At 52.7% G+C, this 19,000-nt stretch overlaps 5 protein-coding genes across 5 annotated transcripts; all 5 read right to left on the reverse strand.

The window, feature by feature from the left end:
• Nucleotides 1-2,408: 2,408 nt before the first annotated feature.
• Nucleotides 2,409-2,726, reverse strand: LOC134051084 (feather beta keratin-like). The gene has a single exon (XM_062504609.1). It carries the CDS (start codon nt 2,724-2,726, stop codon nt 2,409-2,411), a length of 318 nt encoding a protein of 105 aa, XP_062360593.1.
• Nucleotides 2,727-5,736: 3,010 nt separating this feature from the next.
• LOC134051092 (feather beta keratin-like) lies at nt 5,737-6,054 on the reverse strand. The gene has a single exon (XM_062504621.1). It carries the CDS (start codon nt 6,052-6,054, stop codon nt 5,737-5,739), a length of 318 nt encoding a protein of 105 aa, XP_062360605.1.
• A 3,010-nt stretch (nt 6,055-9,064) lies between these two features.
• On the reverse strand, nt 9,065-9,382 carry LOC134051097 (feather beta keratin-like). The gene has a single exon (XM_062504634.1). The coding sequence runs from the start codon at nt 9,380-9,382 to the stop codon at nt 9,065-9,067; it is 318 nt and encodes a 105-aa protein (XP_062360618.1).
• A 3,010-nt stretch (nt 9,383-12,392) lies between these two features.
• LOC134051103 (feather beta keratin-like) lies at nt 12,393-12,710 on the reverse strand. The gene has a single exon (XM_062504648.1). The coding sequence runs from the start codon at nt 12,708-12,710 to the stop codon at nt 12,393-12,395; it is 318 nt and encodes a 105-aa protein (XP_062360632.1).
• A 3,010-nt stretch (nt 12,711-15,720) lies between these two features.
• LOC134051108 (feather beta keratin-like) lies at nt 15,721-16,038 on the reverse strand. The gene has a single exon (XM_062504661.1). The coding sequence runs from the start codon at nt 16,036-16,038 to the stop codon at nt 15,721-15,723; it is 318 nt and encodes a 105-aa protein (XP_062360645.1).
• Between the last annotated feature and the right edge of the window lie 2,962 nt (nt 16,039-19,000).

Below are 19,000 nucleotides of genomic sequence, written 5' to 3' on the forward strand. Positions count from 1 at the left end.
TGACAAGCAGCCCCATTTCTTCCCAGCAGTGTCAGGCTGCTCTGGGCTTTGCAGTTTTGCCATGAGTGCGGAGCTGCCCCTTTGATCCCAGTCATTCCCGCTTTAAAGTGTGAGTATTTGAGGCCGAAGTCTGGTGTTGATGGCACCTTTCAAAGAGGACTGAGAGATGTCTAATACTTTGAAGAGCTGGGATGTCATCAATGAGGTCAGCCAGCAGAAGTCCTGTTTTTGGGTTTGTGGGTGTGATGTGAAGATGGGTCCCCAATTATCCCAGGTGTGTCAGGCTGGTCTGGGCTTTGCCTCTGTTTAGCTGTGAGCACCTGGACTCTTCCATTCCATTGTCTCCCTGCTGTCCTTGCCTCCAACTCTCCAAGCCTCTGTATATGCCTGGATTTTCATGTTGGAGACAGGAAAGGGATGCCTGTGCTCACCGTGCTCACCACAGTCTTGTGTTTGCTCATCCATAGCGCTCATCTTACCCAGGCCCAGGAATTTCACACTGAAGGGTCACAGAGCTGGGCTCTTATACAAGAAATGGAAAACTGGTGAAGGATAAGGAGAACCAGACAAATAAGGAGCAGGTGAAGGAAGTGGGGGTTGTTCAATTTTCAGAAAAAGCTTGACCTTGTTCCCCTCTGGAGTTACCTGAATGGAAATCAATTGGTATTAGTCTTGTCTTCCTTTTAGCCATCCACAGGAGAAGAGGGAATGGAGTCAAGTGGCCGCAGGGGAGGTTCAGTTTGCAGTTAGGTAAAATTCCTAGAGGAAAGTCCGTTTAATTTCTGGCAATGACTGGCCAGGACGGAGGTGCGGTCAGCACGGCAGGAGGAGGGATTTAGATGTTGCAGAGCCGTGTCGTTTGGTAAGAGGCCTAGTGGTAGCCTGGCCAATGCCGTGGGGAAGGGTTGGACTTGATATTTTTCGTTTTGGTCTTTAATAAATGAAATTTTTAAAGATTGGTAGCCTTGGCATTGCTTGGTTTCCATGTGGACCAAATGTCAAAGGTGTTTCCCATGTGAACAAATTCCAGGAGTGTTGGTGGCAGCTGTGCAAGGGAGCAGAGGCCAAAGTGGAGTGGCAGCAGGGTAGAAAGAGAGCCAGGGACTTTGCGGTCTTGAGCTGTGGCAAATGCCGATGGATGTGGCCGCTTGTCTTGGTGGATTTCCTTGGACAAATGGTGTTTGAGCTCTGGGTGTGTGTGCTCTGTGTTAGTGGCTCAGCCTGGGCATGTGGAGGGAGCTGTGGCTGCTGTTGATCTCCATCCTTTTGTGATGCCTCTGAGGGTCCTCCCGATTCTACACTGCCAGAGCACGCGAAGAAGCCCAGGTTGCCTGAGAGTGCAGTGAGTGGCCCGAGAGTGGCTGAGAGCAGGGACGCAGAGGCTGGGGATGAGTGGCATGAAGTCCAGGTGGAGTAAAGTCTCAAGGGAAGTATGTCAAGAGTTATACCCATGAGGCCGAGCCTGTTCAAGATCCTCAGTGACGACGGGGGCAGTGAGACTCAATGAAAACCAGTGGAGGGCCATCAAGATGGAGAAAGGGCTGGAGAAGCTTTCCTAGAGGAGAGCCTGAGAGAGCTGGGATTCCCAGGAGACAAGGATGGATGGGGGTGTCATGAGTGTGTGTAAATCCCTGATGGCAGGGAGTGAAGTCCAGGGAGCCTGGCTGCTCTCAGCAGTGATGGAAAAGATGGAAGGGTGCAAATGAAAAGGGGTGAAGTTGTATGGGCAAAGGAGGGAAGGAACTTTTCTTTGTGACATTGGTCAGAGAATAGAAGAGGAGATGGAGTCTTTGTCTTGGGATATGCCAAATGTAACTGGTCGTTGTGCTGGAAATTTGGCTGTTGCTGACTCTGAGCAGTGGGGTGGAAGCATTAGCACTCCGGAGTTTGTGCCAAAATGGATGATGCTGCTGTGTTGGCGGTGAAGGTTCAAGAGTCCTGCTGGGAAGAGATTTTGTCACGTGTGTGCTGGCATGGAACGGCGCCTCCGGTTTTAGGCCCAGGAGAGAACGGAGTCAAATCCTTGGGTGTAGTAGGGAATGGGCTTGTGTCACGTTTTAGAAGGTGTCTGCAAGGTCCCCGATTCCTACATGAGACTTGCTGGTTCCTGGTGGTGACCTATTTGCTAAGAAAGGTTTTGTGCCCATTCCCATCCACCCTAACGGCCTGTTCCTTCCTAGAAATGTGCTGGGTGAGGGTGTGAGAGCACTGGAATGCAAAAAGAAGCAGAGTCATCTCAGACTTGGATGCAACAGAACTTTATTGAGGCAGAAGATTGAAAAGACAAAAGAAAGAAGTGGAAGGCATTAAGGGAGGTGGAAGCAGGGCAGCCGTCAGCTAAGGTGCTTGGCTTGCAGGAGGTGTTGCCATAGTGTCAAATTCCCTGCCAGGAACGGTAGTGAGGTCCCTTAGCAGTTGTAGCCACCCCTTCTGCCGTAGCAGCCCAGGCCTCCCAGCCCATAGCCATAGCCCAGCCCGTAGCCAAGGCCGAAGCCAAATCCACCAGAGATGGGCTGTCCCTGGGCATTGAGTTCAGTGCCAACGGCAGCCGAGGAGGTGGATCCGACGACGGTGTTCTGGGGGAAGGAGGTCATGATGGGTCCTGGCAGGGTGACCAGCACGGGGGAAGGGTTGATGATGACGCGGGAGTCCTGGCATTGCAGGGCACAGGGCTCGTTGCAGCTGTTGGCCAGCGGGGTGGGTCCGCAGGGTTGGCAGCAGGCCATGGTTGTGGTGCGGAGGGTCCCTGGAAGAGAGGGGTGTGAGGCAGGGCACGGCTGTTGTGTGTTAGGGCTGGTGATGCAGGAGGATGAGGGAGTGTGGAGGCTGTTGTGGGGCTGTGGGGAGGGGTGAGGGCTGCTGAGGCTGAGCATGCTGGAAGAGAGGGGTCAGGGGTGCGGGTGCAGGAGGGTCAGGGTTTTGAGGCTTACCTTGTTGTCAGCGCTGGAACAGAAGGTGTGAAGAGAAGAATGTGCGGGAGAGAAGCTCTGGGCCGGCTTTTATTCTGCTCCCAGAGGGGTGGGATTGCTTTGGTCCCATGGCCTTGGGGCATTGTGTGAGCTGCACCTGTCACCTGACACAGCCTAGTGAGTCAACAGGAGAGAAGTGCTTTCCTTCGCACCACTGCACCGTGTCACGTCCTGCTCTTGAGACCATGTCCATCTGTCCTTGGCGGCAGCTTTAAAGCGCGTGTCGGTATTTGGGAGGATTGGCATGGAAGATGTGTGTCAGAAAAGCCAGAATATGCAGCAAAAGCCTAGGAGAAATACGCGTGTCATCTGTGAGGTCATTTTGTGCTACTGGTGCGGTTTAGTTGGTGGGTGTGCTGTGACAAGCAGCCCCATTTCTTCCCAGCAGTGTCAGGCTGCTCTGGGCTTTGCAGTTTTGCCATGAGTGCGGAGCTGCCCCTTTGATCCCAGTCATTCCCGCTTTAAAGTGTGAGTATTTGAGGCCGAAGTCTGGTGTTGATGGCACCTTTCAAAGAGGACTGAGAGATGTCTAATACTTTGAAGAGCTGGGATGTCATCAATGAGGTCAGCCAGCAGAAGTCCTGTTTTTGGGTTTGTGGGTGTGATGTGAAGATGGGTCCCCAATTATCCCAGGTGTGTCAGGCTGGTCTGGGCTTTGCCTCTGTTTAGCTGTGAGCACCTGGACTCTTCCATTCCATTGTCTCCCTGCTGTCCTTGCCTCCAACTCTCCAAGCCTCTGTATATGCCTGGATTTTCATGTTGGAGACAGGAAAGGGATGCCTGTGCTCACCGTGCTCACCACAGTCTTGTGTTTGCTCATCCATAGCGCTCATCTTACCCAGGCCCAGGAATTTCACACTGAAGGGTCACAGAGCTGGGCTCTTATACAAGAAATGGAAAACTGGTGAAGGATAAGGAGAACCAGACAAATAAGGAGCAGGTGAAGGAAGTGGGGGTTGTTCAATTTTCAGAAAAAGCATGACCTTGTTCCCCTCTGGAGTTACCTGAATGGAAATCAATTGGTATTAGTCTTGTCTTCCTTTTAGCCATCCACAGGAGAAGAGGGAATGGAGTCAAGTGGCCGCAGGGGAGGTTCAGTTTGCAGTTAGGTAAAATTCCTAGAGGAAAGTCCGTTTAATTTCTGGCAATGACTGGCCAGGACGGAGGTGCGGTCAGCACGGCAGGAGGAGGGATTTAGATGTTGCAGAGCCGTGTCGTTTGGTAAGAGGCCTAGTGGTAGCCTGGCCAATGCCGTGGGGAAGGGTTGGACTTGATATTTTTCGTTTTGGTCTTTAATAAATGAAATTTTTAAAGATTGGTAGCCTTGGCATTGCTTGGTTTCCATGTGGACCAAATGTCAAAGGTGTTTCCCATGTGAACAAATTCCAGGAGTGTTGGTGGCAGCTGTGCAAGGGAGCAGAGGCCAAAGTGGAGTGGCAGCAGGGTAGAAAGAGAGCCAGGGACTTTGCGGTCTTGAGTTGTGGCAAATGCCGATGGATGTGGCCGCTTGTCTTGGTGGATTTCCTTGGACAAATGGTGTTTGAGCTCTGGGTGTGTGTGCTCTGTGTTAGTGGCTCAGCCTGGGCATGTGGAGGGAGCTGTGGCTGCTGTTGATCTCCATCCTTTTGTGATGCCTCTGAGGGTCCTCCCAATTCTTCACTGCCAGAGCATGTGAAGAAGCCCAGGTTGCCTGAGAGTGCAGTGAGTGGCCCGAGAGTGGCTGAGAGCAGGGACGCAGAGGCTGGGGATGAGTGGCATGAAGTCCAGGTGGAGTAAAGTCTCAAGGGAAGTATGTCAGGAGTTATACCCATGAGGTCAAGCCTGTTCAAGATCCTCAGTGACGACGGGGGCAGTGAGACTCAATGAAAACCAGTGGAGGGCCATCAAGATGGAGAAAGGGCTGGAGAAGCTTTCCTAGAGGAGAGCCTGAGAGAGCTGGGATTCCCAGGAGACAAGGATGGAGGGGGGTGTCATGAGTGTGTTTAAATCCCTGATGGTAGGGAGTGAAGTCCAGGGAGCCTGGCTGCTCTCAGCAGTGATGGAAAAGATGGAAGGGTGCAAATGAAAAGGGGTGAAGTTGTATGGGCAAAGGAGGGAAGGAACTTTTCTTTGTGACATTGGTCAGAGAATAGAAGAGGAGATGGAGTCTTTGTCTTGGGATATGCCAAATGTAACTGGTCGTTGTGCTGGAAATTTGGCTGTTGCTGACTCTGAGCAGTGGGGTGGAAGCATTAGCACTCCGGAGTTTGTGCCAAAATGGATGATGCTGCTGTGTTGGCGGTGAAGGTTCAAGAGTCCTGCTGGGAAGAGATTTTGTCACGTGTGTGCTGGCATGGAACGGCGCCTCCGGTTTTAGGCCCAGGAGAGAACGGAGTCAAATCCTTGGGTGTAGTAGGGAATGGGCTTGTGTCACGTTTTAGAAGGTGTCTGCAAGGTCCCTGATTCCTACATGAGACTTGCTGGTTCCTAGTGGTGACCTATTTGCTAAGAAAGGTTTTGTGCCCATTCCCATCCACCCTAACGGCCTGTTCCTTCCTAGAAATGTGCTGGGTGAGGGTGTGAGAGCACTGGAATGCAAAAAGAAGCAGAGTCATCTCAGACTTGGATGCAACAGAACTTTATTGAGGCAGAAGATTGAAAAGACAAAAGAAAGAAGTGGAAGGCATTAAGGGAGGTGGAAGCAGGGCAGCCGTCAGCTAAGGTGCTTGGCTTGCAGGAGGTGTTGCCATAGTGTCAAATTCCCTGCCAGGAACGGTAGTGAGGTCCCTTAGCAGTTGTAGCCACCCCTTCTGCCGTAGCAGCCCAGGCCTCCCAGCCCATAGCCATAGCCCAGCCCGTAGCCAAGGCCGAAGCCAAATCCACCAGAGATGGGCTGTCCCTGGGCATTGAGTTCAGTGCCAACGGCAGCCGAGGAGGTGGATCCGACGACGGTGTTCTGGGGGAAGGAGGTCATGATGGGTCCTGGCAGGGTGACCAGCACGGGGGAAGGGTTGATGATGACGCGGGAGTCCTGGCATTGCAGGGCACAGGGCTCGTTGCAGCTGTTGGCCAGCGGGGTGGGTCCGCAGGGTTGGCAGCAGGCCATGGTTGTGGTGCGGAGGGTCCCTGGAAGAGAGGGGTGTGAGGCAGGGCACGGCTGTTGTGTGTTAGGGCTGGTGATGCAGGAGGATGAGGGAGTGTGGAGGCTGTTGTGGGGCTGTGGGGAGGGGTGAGGGCTGCTGAGGCTGAGCATGCTGGAAGAGAGGGGTCAGGGGTGCGGGTGCAGGAGGGTCAGGGTTTTGAGGCTTACCTTGTTGTCAGCGCTGGAACAGAAGGTGTGAAGAGAAGAATGTGCGGGAGAGAAGCTCTGGGCCGGCTTTTATTCTGCTCCCAGAGGGGTGGGATTGCTTTGGTCCCATGGCCTTGGGGCATTGTGTGAGCTGCACCTGTCACCTGACACAGCCTAGTGAGTCAACAGGAGAGAAGTGCTTTCCTTCGCACCACTGCGCCGTGTCACGTCCTGCTCTTGAGACCATGTCCATCTGTCCTTGGCGGCAGCTTTAAAGCGCGTGTCGGTATTTGGGAGGATTGGCATGGAAGATGTGTGTCTGAAAAGCCAGAATATGCAGCAAAAGCCTAGGAGAAATATGCGTGTCATCTGTGAGGTCATTTTGTGCTACTGGTGCGGTTTAGTTGGTGGGTGTGCTGTGACAAGCAGCCCCATTTCTTCCCAGCAGTGTCAGGCTGCTCTGGGCTTTGCAGTTTTGCCATGAGTGCGGAGCTGCCCCTTTGATCCCAGTCATTCCCGCTTTAAAGTGTGAGTATTTGAGGCCGAAGTCTGGTGTTGATGGCACCTTTCAAAGAGGACTGAGAGATGTCTAATACTTTGAAGAGCTGGGATGTCATCAATGAGGTCAGCCAGCAGAAGTCCTGTTTTTGGGTTTGTGGGTGTGATGTGAAGATGGGTCCCCAATTATCCCAGGTGTGTCAGGCTGGTCTGGGCTTTGCCTCTGTTTAGCTGTGAGCACCTGGACTCTTCCATTCCACTGTCTCCCTGCTGTCCTTGCCTCCAACTCTCCAAGCCTCTGTATATGCCTGGATTTTCATGTTGGAGACAGGAAAGGGATGCCTGTGCTCACCGTGCTCACCACAGTCTTGTGTTTGCTCATCCATAGCGCTCATCTTACCCAGGCCCAGGAATTTCACACTGAAGGGTCACAGAGCTGGGCTCTTATACAAGAAATGGAAAACTGGTGAAGGATAAGGAGAACCAGACAAATAAGGAGCAGGTGAAGGAAGTGGGGGTTGTTCAATTTTCAGAAAAAGCTTGACCTTGTTCCCCTCTGGAGTTACCTGAATGGAAATCAATTGGTATTAGTCTTGTCTTCCTTTTAGCCATCCACAGGAGAAGAGGGAATGGAGTCAAGTGGCCGCAGGGGAGGTTCAGTTTGCAGTTAGGTAAAATTCCTAGAGGAAAGTCCGTTTAATTTCTGGCAATGACTGGCCAGGACGGAGGTGCGGTCAGCACGGCAGGAGGAGGGATTTAGATGTTGCAGAGCCGTGTCGTTTGGTAAGAGGCCTAGTGGTAGCCTGGCCAATGCCGTGGGGAAGGGTTGGACTTGATATTTTTCGTTTTGGTCTTTAATAAATGAAATTTTTAAAGATTGGTAGCCTTGGCATTGCTTGGTTTCCATGTGGACCAAATGTCAAAGGTGTTTCCCATGTGAACAAATTCCAGGAGTGTTGGTGGCAGCTGTGCAAGGGAGCAGAGGCCAAAGTGGAGCGGCAGCAGGGTAGAAAGAGAGCCAGGGACTTTGCGGTCTTGAGTTGTGGCAAATGCCGATGGATGTGGCCGCTTGTCTTGGTGGATTTCCTTGGACAAATGGTGTTTGAGCTCTGTGTGTGTGTGCTCTGTGTTAGTGGCTCAGCCTGGGCATGTGGAGGGAGCTGTGGCTGCTGTTGATCTCCATCCTTTTGTGATGCCTCTGAGGGTCCTCCCGATTCTACACTGCCAGAGCACGTGAAGAAGCCCAGGTTGCCTGAGAGTGCAGTGAGTGGCCCGAGAGTGGCTGAGAGCAGGGACGCAGAGGCTGGGGATGAGTGGCATGAAGTCCAGGTGGAGTAAAGTCTCAAGGGAAGTATGTCAAGAGTTATACCCATGAGGCCGAGTCTGTTCAAGATCCTCAGCGACGACGGGGGCAGTGAGACTCCATGAAAACCAGTGGAGGGCCATCAAGATGGAGAAAGGGCTGGAGAAGCTTTCCTAGAGGAGAGCCTGAGAGAGCTGGGATTCCCAGGAGACTAGGATGGATGGGGGTGTTCTGAGTGTGTGTAAATCCCTGATGGCAGGGAGTGAAGTCCAGGGAGCCTGGCTGCTCTCAGCAGTGATGGAAAAGATGGAAGGGTGCAAATGAAAAGGGGTGAAGTTGTATGGGCAAAGGAGGGAAGGAACTTTTCTTTGTGACATTGGTCAGAGAATAGAAGAGGAGATGGAGTCTTTGTCTTGGGATATGCCAAATGTAACTGGTCGTTGTGCTGGAAATTTGGCTGTTGCTGACTCTGAGCAGTGGGGTGGAAGCATTAGCACTCCGGAGTTTGTGCCAAAATGGATGATGCTGCTGTGTTGGCGGTGAAGGTTCAAGAGTCCTGCTGGGAAGAGATTTTGTCACGTGTGTGCTGGCATGGAACGGCGCCTCCGGTTTTAGGCCCAGGAGAGAACGGAGTCAAATCCTTGGGTGTAGTAGGGAATGGGCTTGTGTCACGTTTTAGAAGGTGTCTGCAAGGTCCCTGATTCCTACATGAGACTTGCTGGTTCCTAGTGGTGACCTATTTGCTAAGAAAGGTTTTGTGCCCATTCCCATCCACCCTAACGGCCTGTTCCTTCCTAGAAATGTGCTGGGTGAGGGTGTGAGAGCACTGGAATGCAAAAAGAAGCAGAGTCATCTCAGACTTGGATGCAACAGAACTTTATTGAGGCAGAAGATTGAAAAGACAAAAGAAAGAAGTGGAAGGCATTAAGGGAGGTGGAAGCAGGGCAGCCGTCAGCTAAGGTGCTTGGCTTGCAGGAGGTGTTGCCATAGTGTCAAATTCCCTGCCAGGAACGGTAGTGAGGTCCCTTAGCAGTTGTAGCCACCCCTTCTGCCGTAGCAGCCCAGGCCTCCCAGCCCATAGCCATAGCCCAGCCCGTAGCCAAGGCCGAAGCCAAATCCACCAGAGATGGGCTGTCCCTGGGCATTGAGTTCAGTGCCAACGGCAGCCGAGGAGGTGGATCCGACGACGGTGTTCTGGGGGAAGGAGGTCATGATGGGTCCTGGCAGGGTGACCAGCACGGGGGAAGGGTTGATGATGACGCGGGAGTCCTGGCATTGCAGGGCACAGGGCTCGTTGCAGCTGTTGGCCAGCGGGGTGGGTCCGCAGGGTTGGCAGCAGGCCATGGTTGTGGTGCGGAGGGTCCCTGGAAGAGAGGGGTGTGAGGCAGGGCACGGCTGTTGTGTGTTAGGGCTGGTGATGCAGGAGGATGAGGGAGTGTGGAGGCTGTTGTGGGGCTGTGGGGAGGGGTGAGGGCTGCTGAGGCTGAGCATGCTGGAAGAGAGGGGTCAGGGGTGCGGGTGCAGGAGGGTCAGGGTTTTGAGGCTTACCTTGTTGTCAGCGCTGGAACAGAAGGTGTGAAGAGAAGAATGTGCGGGAGAGAAGCTCTGGGCCGGCTTTTATTCTGCTCCCAGAGGGGTGGGATTGCTTTGGTCCCATGGCCTTGGGGCATTGTGTGAGCTGCACCTGTCACCTGACACAGCCTAGTGAGTCAACAGGAGAGAAGTGCTTTCCTTCGCACCACTGCGCCGTGTCACGTCCTGCTCTTGAGACCATGTCCATCTGTCCTTGGCGGCAGCTTTAAAGCGCGTGTCGGTATTTGGGAGGATTGGCATGGAAGATGTGTGTCAGAAAAGCCAGAATATGCAGCAAAAGCCTAGGAGAAATATGCGTGTCATCTGTGAGGTCATTTTGTGCTACTGGTGCGGTTTAGTTGGTGGGTGTGCTGTGACAAGCAGCCCCATTTCTTCCCAGCAGTGTCAGGCTGCTCTGGGCTTTGCAGTTTTGCCATGAGTGCGGAGCTGCCCCTTTGATCACAGTCATTCCCGCTTTAAAGTGTGAGTATTTGAGGCCGAAGTCTGGTGTTGATGGCACCTTTCAAAGAGGACTGAGAGATGTCTAATACTTTGAAGAGCTGGGATGTCATCAATGAGGTCAGCCAGCAGAAGTCCTGTTTTTGGGTTTGTGGGTGTGATGTGAAGATGGGTCCCCAATTATCCCAGGTGTGTCAGGCTGGTCTGGGCTTTGCCTCTGTTTAGCTGTGAGCACCTGGACTCTTCCATTCCATTGTCTCCCTGCTGTCCTTGCCTCCAACTCTCCAAGCCTCTGTATATGCCTGGATTTTCATGTTGGAGACAGGAAAGGGATGCCTGTGCTCACCGTGCTCACCACAGTCTTGTGTTTGCTCATCCATAGCGCTCATCTTACCCAGGCCCAGGAATTTCACACTGAAGGGTCACAGAGCTGGGCTCTTATACAAGAAATGGAAAACTGGTGAAGGATAAGGAGAACCAGACAAATAAGGAGCAGGTGAAGGAAGTGGGGGTTGTTCAATTTTCAGAAAAAGCATGACCTTGTTCCCCTCTGGAGTTACCTGAATGGAAATCAATTGGTATTAGTCTTGTCTTCCTTTTAGCCATCCACAGGAGAAGAGGGAATGGAGTCAAGTGGCCGCAGGGGAGGTTCAGTTTGCAGTTAGGTAAAATTCCTAGAGGAAAGTCCGTTTAATTTCTGGCAATGACTGGCCAGGACGGAGGTGCGGTCAGCACGGCAGGAGGAGGGATTTAGATGTTGCAGAGCCGTGTCGTTTGGTAAGAGGCCTAGTGGTAGCCTGGCCAATGCCGTGGGGAAGGGTTGGACTTGATATTTTTCGTTTTGGTCTTTAATAAATGAAATTTTTAAAGATTGGTAGCCTTGGCATTGCTTGGTTTCCATGTGGACCAAATGTCAAAGGTGTTTCCCATGTGAACAAATTCCAGGAGTGTTGGTGGCAGCTGTGCAAGGGAGCAGAGGCCAAAGTGGAGTGGCAGCAGGGTAGAAAGAGAGCCAGGGACTTTGCGGTCTTGAGTTGTGGCAAATGCCGATGGATGTGGCTGCTTGTCTTAGTGGATTTCCTTGGACAAATGGTGTTTGAGCTCTGTGTGTGTGTGCTCTGTGTTAGTGGCTCAGCCTGGGCATGTGGAGGGAGCTGTGGCTGCTGTTGATCTCCATCCTTTTGTGATGCCTCTGAGGGTCCTCCCGATTCTACACTGCCAGAGCACGCGAAGAAGCCCAGGTTGCCTGAGAGTGCAGTGAGTGGCCCGAGAGTGGCTGAGAGCAGGGACGCAGAGGCTGGGGATGAGTGGCATGAAGTCCAGATGGAGTAAAGTCTCAAGGGAAGTATGTCAAGAGTTATACCCATGAGGCCGAGTCTGTTCAAGATCCTCAGCGACGACGGGGGCAGTGAGACTCCATGAAAACCAGTGGAGGGCCATCAAGATGGAGAAAGGGCTGGAGAAGCTTTCCTAGAGGAGAGCCTGAGAGAGCTGGGATTCCCAGGAGACAAGGATGGAGGGGGGTGTCATGAGTGTGTGTAAATCCCTGATGGTAGGGAGTGAAGTCCAGGGAGCCTGGCTGCTCTCAGCAGTGATGGAAAAGATGGAAGGGTGCAAATGAAAAGGGGTGAAGTTGTATGGGCAAAGGAGGGAAGGAACTTTTCTTTGTGACATTGGTCAGAGAATAGAAGAGGAGATGGAGTCTTTGTCTTGGGATATGCCAAATGTAACTGGTCGTTGTGCTGGAAATTTGGCTGTTGCTGACTCTGAGCAGTGGGGTGGAAGCATTAGCACTCCGGAGTTTGTGCCAAAATGGATGATGCTGCTGTGTTGGCGGTGAAGGTTCAAGAGTCCTGCTGGGAAGAGATTTTGTCACGTGTGTGCTGGCATGGAACGGCGCCTCCGGTTTTAGGCCCAGGAGAGAACGGAGTCAAATCCTTGGGTGTAGTAGGGAATGGGCTTGTGTCACGTTTTAGAAGGTGTCTGCAAGGTCCCTGATTCCTACATGAGACTTGCTGGTTCCTGGTGGTGACCTATTTGCTAAGAAAGGTTTTGTGCCCATTCCCATCCACCCTAACGGCCTGTTCCTTCCTAGAAATGTGCTGGGTGAGGGTGTGAGAGCACTGGAATGCAAAAAGAAGCAGAGTCATCTCAGACTTGGATGCAACAGAACTTTATTGAGGCAGAAGATTGAAAAGACAAAAGAAAGAAGTGGAAGGCATTAAGGGAGGTGGAAGCAGGGCAGCCGTCAGCTAAGGTGCTTGGCTTGCAGGAGGTGTTGCCATAGTGTCAAATTCCCTGCCAGGAACGGTAGTGAGGTCCCTTAGCAGTTGTAGCCACCCCTTCTGCCGTAGCAGCCCAGGCCTCCCAGCCCATAGCCATAGCCCAGCCCGTAGCCAAGGCCGAAGCCAAATCCACCAGAGATGGGCTGTCCCTGGGCATTGAGTTCAGTGCCAACGGCAGCCGAGGAGGTGGATCCGACGACGGTGTTCTGGGGGAAGGAGGTCATGATGGGTCCTGGCAGGGTGACCAGCACGGGGGAAGGGTTGATGATGACGCGGGAGTCCTGGCATTGCAGGGCACAGGGCTCGTTGCAGCTGTTGGCCAGCGGGGTGGGTCCGCAGGGTTGGCAGCAGGCCATGGTTGTGGTGCGGAGGGTCCCTGGAAGAGAGGGGTGTGAGGCAGGGCACGGCTGTTGTGTGTTAGGGCTGGTGATGCAGGAGGATGAGGGAGTGTGGAGGCTGTTGTGGGGCTGTGGGGAGGGGTGAGGGCTGCTGAGGCTGAGCATGCTGGAAGAGAGGGGTCAGGGGTGCGGGTGCAGGAGGGTCAGGGTTTTGAGGCTTACCTTGTTGTCAGCGCTGGAACAGAAGGTGTGAAGAGAAGAATGTGCGGGAGAGAAGCTCTGGGCCGGCTTTTATTCTGCTCCCAGAGGGGTGGGATTGCTTTGGTCCCATGGCCTTGGGGCATTGTGTGAGCTGCACCTGTCACCTGACACAGCCTAGTGAGTCAACAGGAGAGAAGTGCTTTCCTTCGCACCACTGCACCGTGTCACGTCCTGCTCTTGAGACCATGTCCATCTGTCCTTGGCGGCAGCTTTAAAGCGCGTGTCGGTATTTGGGAGGATTGGCATGGAAGATGTGTGTCAGAAAAGCCAGAATATGCAGCAAAAGCCTAGGAGAAATATGCGTGTCATCTGTGAGGTCATTTTGTGCTACTGGTGCGGTTTAGTTGGTGGGTGTGCTGTGACAAGCAGCCCCATTTCTTCCCAGCAGTGTCAGGCTGCTCTGGGCTTTGCAGTTTTGCCATGAGTGCGGAGCTGCCCCTTTGATCCCAGTCATTCCCGCTTTAAAGTGTGAGTATTTGAGGCCGAAGTCTGGTGTTGATGGCACCTTTCAAAGAGGACTGAGAGATGTCTAATACTTTGAAGAGCTGGGATGTCATCAATGAGGTCAGCCAGCAGAAGTCCTGTTTTTGGGTTTGTGGGTGTGATGTGAAGATGGGTCCCCAATTATCCCAGGTGTGTCAGGCTGGTCTGGGCTTTGCCTCTGTTTAGCTGTGAGCACCTGGACTCTTCCATTCCATTGTCTCCCTGCTATCCTTGCCTCCAACTCTCCAAGCCTCTGTATATGCCTGGATTTTCATGTTGGAGACAGGAAAGGGATGCCTGTGCTCACCGTGCTCACCACAGTCTTGTGTTTGCTCATCCATAGCGCTCATCTTACCCAGGCCCAGGAACTTCACACTGAAGGGTCACAGAGCTGGGCTCTTATACAAGAAATGGAAAACTGGTGAAGGATAAGGAGAACCAGACAAATAAGGAGCAGGTGAAGGAAGTGGGGGTTGTTCAATTTTCAGAAAAAGCATGACCTTGTTCCCCTCTGGAGTTACCTGAATGGAAATCAATTGGTATTAGTCTTGTCTTCCTTTTAGCCATCCACAGGAGAAGAGGGAATGGAGTCAAGTGGCCGCAGGGGAGGTTCAGTTTGCAGTTAGGTAAAATTCCTAGAGGAAAGTCCGTTTAATTTCTGGCAATGACTGGCCAGGACGGAGGTGCGGTCAGCACGGCAGGAGGAGGGATTTAGATGTTGCAGAGCCGTGTCGTTTGGTAAGAGGCCTAGTGGTAGCCTGGCCAATGCCGTGGGGAAGGGTTGGACTTGATATTTTTCGTTTTGGTCTTTAATAAATGAAATTTTTAAAGATTGGTAGCCTTGGCATTGCTTGGTTTCCATGTGGACCAAATGTCAAAGGTGTTTCCCATGTGAACAAATTCCAGGAGTGTTGGTGGCAGCTGTGCAAGGGAGCAGAGGCCAAAGTGGAGTGGCAGCAGGGTAGAAAGAGAGCCAGGGACTTTGCGGTCTTGAGCTGTGGCAAATGCCGATGGATGTGGCCGCTTGTCTTGGTGGATTTCCTTGGACAAATGGTGTTTGAGCTCTGGGTGTGTGTGCTCTGTGTTAGTGGCTCAGCCTGGGCATGTGGAGGGAGCTGTGGCTGCTGTTGATCTCCATCCTTTTGTGATGCCTCTGAGGGTCCTCCCGATTCTACACTGCCAGAGCACGCGAAGAAGCCCAGGTTGCCTGAGAGTGCAGTGAGTGGCCCGAGAGTGGCTGAGAGCAGGGACGCAGAGGCTGGGGATGAGTGGCATGAAGTCCAGATGGAGTAAAGTCTCAAGGGAAGTATGTCAGGAGTTATACCCATGAGGCCATGGCTGTTCAAGATCCTCAGCGACGACGGGGGCAGTGAGACTCAATGAAAACCAGTGGAGGGCCATCAAGATGGAGAAAGGGCTGGAGAAGCTTTCCTAGAGGAGAGCCTGAGAGAGCTGGGATTCCCAGGAGACAAGGATGGATGGGGGTGTCATGAGTGTGTGTAAATCCCTGATGGCAGGGAGTGAAGTCCAGGGAGCCTGGCTGCTCTCAGCAGTGATGGAAAAGATGGAAGGGTGCAAATGAAAAGGGGTGAAGTTGTATGGGCAAAGGAGGGAAGGAACTTTTCTTTGTGACATTGGTCAGAGAATAGAAGAGGAGATGGAGTCTTTGTCTTGGGATATGCCAAATGTAACTGGTCGTTGTGCTGGAAATTTGGCTGTTGCTGACTCTGAGCAGTGGGGTGGAAGCATTAGCACTCCGGAGTTTGTGCCAAAATGGATGATGCTGCTGTGTTGGCGGTGAAGGTTCAAGAGTCCTGCTGGGAAGAGATTTTGTCACGTGTGTGCTGGCATGGAACGGCGCCTCCGGTTTTAGGCCCAGGAGAGAACGGAGTCAAATCCTTGGGTGTAGTAGGGAATGGGCTTGTGTCACGTTTTAGAAGGTGTCTGCAAGGTCCCCGATTCCTACATGAGACTTGCTGGTTCCTGGTGGTGACCTATTTGCTAAGAAAGGTTTTGTGCCCATTCCCATCCACCCTAACGGCCTGTTCCTTCCTAGAAATGTGCTGGGTGAGGGTGTGAGAGCACTGGAATGCAAAAAGAAGCAGAGTCATCTCAGACTTGGATGCAACAGAACTTTATTGAGGCAGAAGATTGAAAAGACAAAAGAAAGAAGTGGAAGGCATTAAGGGAGGTGGAAGCAGGGCAGCCGTCAGCTAAGGTGCTTGGCTTGCAGGAGGTGTTGCCATAGTGTCAAATTCCCTGCCAGGAACGGTAGTGAGGTCCCTTAGCAGTTGTAGCCACCCCTTCTGCCGTAGCAGCCCAGGCCTCCCAGCCCATAGCCATAGCCCAGCCCGTAGCCAAGGCCGAAGCCAAATCCACCAGAGATGGGCTGTCCCTGGGCATTGAGTTCAGTGCCAACGGCAGCCGAGGAGGTGGATCCGACGACGGTGTTCTGGGGGAAGGAGGTCATGATGGGTCCTGGCAGGGTGACCAGCACGGGGGAAGGGTTGATGATGACGCGGGAGTCCTGGCATTGCAGGGCACAGGGCTCGTTGCAGCTGTTGGCCAGCGGGGTGGGTCCGCAGGGTTGGCAGCAGGCCATGGTTGTGGTGCGGAGGGTCCCTGGAAGAGAGGGGTGTGAGGCAGGGCACGGCTGTTGTGTGTTAGGGCTGGTGATGCAGGAGGATGAGGGAGTGTGGAGGCTGTTGTGGGGCTGTGGGGAGGGGTGAGGGCTGCTGAGGCTGAGCATGCTGGAAGAGAGGGGTCAGGGGTGCGGGTGCAGGAGGGTCAGGGTTTTGAGGCTTACCTTGTTGTCAGCGCTGGAACAGAAGGTGTGAAGAGAAGAATGTGCGGGAGAGAAGCTCTGGGCCGGCTTTTATTCTGCTCCCAGAGGGGTGGGATTGCTTTGGTCCCATGGCCTTGGGGCATTGTGTGAGCTGCACCTGTCACCTGACACAGCCTAGTGAGTCAACAGGAGAGAAGTGCTTTCCTTCGCACCACTGCGCCGTGTCACGTCCTGCTCTTGAGACCATGTCCATCTGTCCTTGGCGGCAGCTTTAAAGCGCGTGTCGGTATTTGGGAGGATTGGCATGGAAGATGTGTGTCAGAAAAGCCAGAATATGCAGCAAAAGCCTAGGAGAAATATGCGTGTCATCTGTGAGGTCATTTTGTGCTACTGGTGCGGTTTAGTTGGTGGGTGTGCTGTGACAAGCAGCCCCATTTCTTCCCAGCAGTGTCAGGCTGCTCTGGGCTTTGCAGTTTTGCCATGAGTGCGGAGCTGCCCCTTTGATCACAGTCATTCCCGCTTTAAAGTGTGAGTATTTGAGGCCGAAGTCTGGTGTTGATGGCACCTTTCAAAGAGGACTGAGAGATGTCTAATACTTTGAAGAGCTGGGATGTCATCAATGAGGTCAGCCAGCAGAAGTCCTGTTTTTGGGTTTGTGGGTGTGATGTGAAGATGGGTCCCCAATTATCCCAGGTGTGTCAGGCTGGTCTGGGCTTTGCCTCTGTTTAGCTGTGAGCACCTGGACTCTTCCATTCCATTGTCTCCCTGCTGTCCTTGCCTCCAACTCTCCAAGCCTCTGTATATGCCTGGATTTTCATGTTGGAGACAGGAAAGGGATGCCTGTGCTCACCGTGCTCACCACAGTCTTGTGTTTGCTCATCCATAGCGCTCATCTTACCCAGGCCCAGGAATTTCACACTGAAGGGTCACAGAGCTGGGCTCTTATACAAGAAATGGAAAACTGGTGAAGGATAAGGAGAACCAGACAAATAAGGAGCAGGTGAAGGAAGTGGGGGTTGTTCAATTTTCAGAAAAAGCATGACCTTGTTCCCCTCTGGAGTTACCTGAATGGAAATCAATTGGTATTAGTCTTGTCTTCCTTTTAGCCATCCACAGGAGAAGAGGGAATGGAGTCAAGTGGCCGCAGGGGAGGTTCAGTTTGCAGTTAGGTAAAATTCCTAGAGGAAAGTCCGTTTAATTTCTGGCAATGACTGGCCAGGACGGAGGTGCGGTCAGCACGGCAGGAGGAGGGATTTAGATGTTGCAGAGCCGTGTCGTTTGGTAAGAGGCCTAGTGGTAGCCTGGCCAATGCCGTGGGGAAGGGTTGGACTTGATATTTTTCGTTTTGGTCTTTAATAAATGAAATTTTTAAAGATTGGTAGCCTTGGCATTGCTTGGTTTCCATGTGGACCAAATGTCAAAGGTGTTTCCCATGTGAACAAATTCCAGGAGTGTTGGTGGCAGCTGTGCAAGGGAGCAGAGGCCAAAGTGGAGTGGCAGCAGGGTAGAAAGAGAGCCAGGGACTTTGCGGTCTTGAGCTGTGGCAAATGCCGATGGATGTGGCCGCTTGTCTTGGTGGATTTCCTTGGACAAATGGTGTTTGAGCTCTGTGTGTGTGTGCTCTGTGTTAGTGGCTCAGCCTGGGCATGTGGAGGGAGCTGTGGCTGCTGTTGATCTCCATCCTTTTGTGATGCCTCTGAGGGTCCTCCCGATTCTACACTGCCAGAGCACGCGAAGAAGCCCAGGTTGCCTGAGAGTGCAGTGAGTGGCCCGAGAGTGGCTGAGAGCAGGGACGCAGAGGCTGGGGATGAGTGGCATGAAGTCCAGATGGAGTAAAGTCTCAAGGGAAGTATGTCAAGAGTTATACCCATGAGGCCACGGCTGTTCAAGATCCTCAGTGACGACGGGGGCAGTGAGACTCAATGAAAACCAGTGGAGGGCCATCAAGATGGAGAAAGGGCTGGAGAAGCTTTCCTAGAGGAGAGCCTGAGAGAGCTGGGATTCCCAGGAGACAAGGATGGATGGGGGTGTCATGAGTGTGTGTAAATCCCTGATGGCAGGGAGTGAAGTCCAGGGAGCCTGGCTGCTCTCAGCAGTGATGGAAAAGATGGAAGGGTGCAAATGAAAAGGGGTGAAGTTGTATGGGCAAAGGAGGGAAGGAACTTTTCTTTGTGACATTGGTCAGAGAATAGAAGAGGAGATGGAGTCTTTGTCTTGGGATATGCCAAATGTAACTGGTCGTTGTGCTGGAAATTTGGCTGTTGCTGACTCTGAGCAGTGGGGTGGAAGCATTAGCACTCCGGAGTTTGTGCCAAAATGGATGGTGCTGCTGTGTTGGCGGTGAAGGTTCAAGAGTCCTGCTGGGAAGAGATTTTGTCACGTGTGTGCTGGCATGGAACGGCGCCTCCGGTTTTAGGCCCAGGAGAGAACGGAGTCAAATCCTTGGGTGTAGTAGGGAATGGGCTTGTGTCACGTTTTAGAAGGTGTCTGCAAGGTCCCCGATTCCTACATGAGACTTGCTGGTTCCTGGTGGTGACCTATTTGCTAAGAAAGGTTTTGTGCCCATTCCCATCCACCCTAACGGCCTGTTCCTTCCTAGAAATGTGCTGGGTGAGGGTGTGAGAGCACTGGAATGCAAAAAGAAGCAGAGTCATCTCAGACTTGGATGCAACAGAACTTTATTGAGGCAGAAGATTGAAAAGACAAAAGAAAGAAGTGGAAGGCATTAAGGGAGGTGGAAGCAGGGCAGCCGTCAGCTAAGGTGCTTGGCTTGCAGGAG

This window comes from Cinclus cinclus, chromosome 1 (assembly GCF_963662255.1).
Source record: "Cinclus cinclus chromosome 1, bCinCin1.1, whole genome shotgun sequence".
Taxonomy (NCBI): Eukaryota; Metazoa; Chordata; class Aves; order Passeriformes; family Cinclidae; genus Cinclus; species Cinclus cinclus.

Excerpts from the sequence above, each read along its gene's own strand:
- LOC134051097 (XM_062504634.1), bottom strand. The coding sequence starts at position 9,382 with ATGGCCTGCTGCCAACCCTGCGGACCCACCCCGCTGGCCAACAGCTGC.
- LOC134051084 (XM_062504609.1), bottom strand. The coding sequence starts at position 2,726 with ATGGCCTGCTGCCAACCCTGCGGACCCACCCCGCTGGCCAACAGCTGC.
- LOC134051092 (XM_062504621.1), bottom strand. The coding sequence starts at position 6,054 with ATGGCCTGCTGCCAACCCTGCGGACCCACCCCGCTGGCCAACAGCTGC.
- LOC134051108 (XM_062504661.1), bottom strand. The coding sequence starts at position 16,038 with ATGGCCTGCTGCCAACCCTGCGGACCCACCCCGCTGGCCAACAGCTGC.
- LOC134051103 (XM_062504648.1), bottom strand. The coding sequence starts at position 12,710 with ATGGCCTGCTGCCAACCCTGCGGACCCACCCCGCTGGCCAACAGCTGC.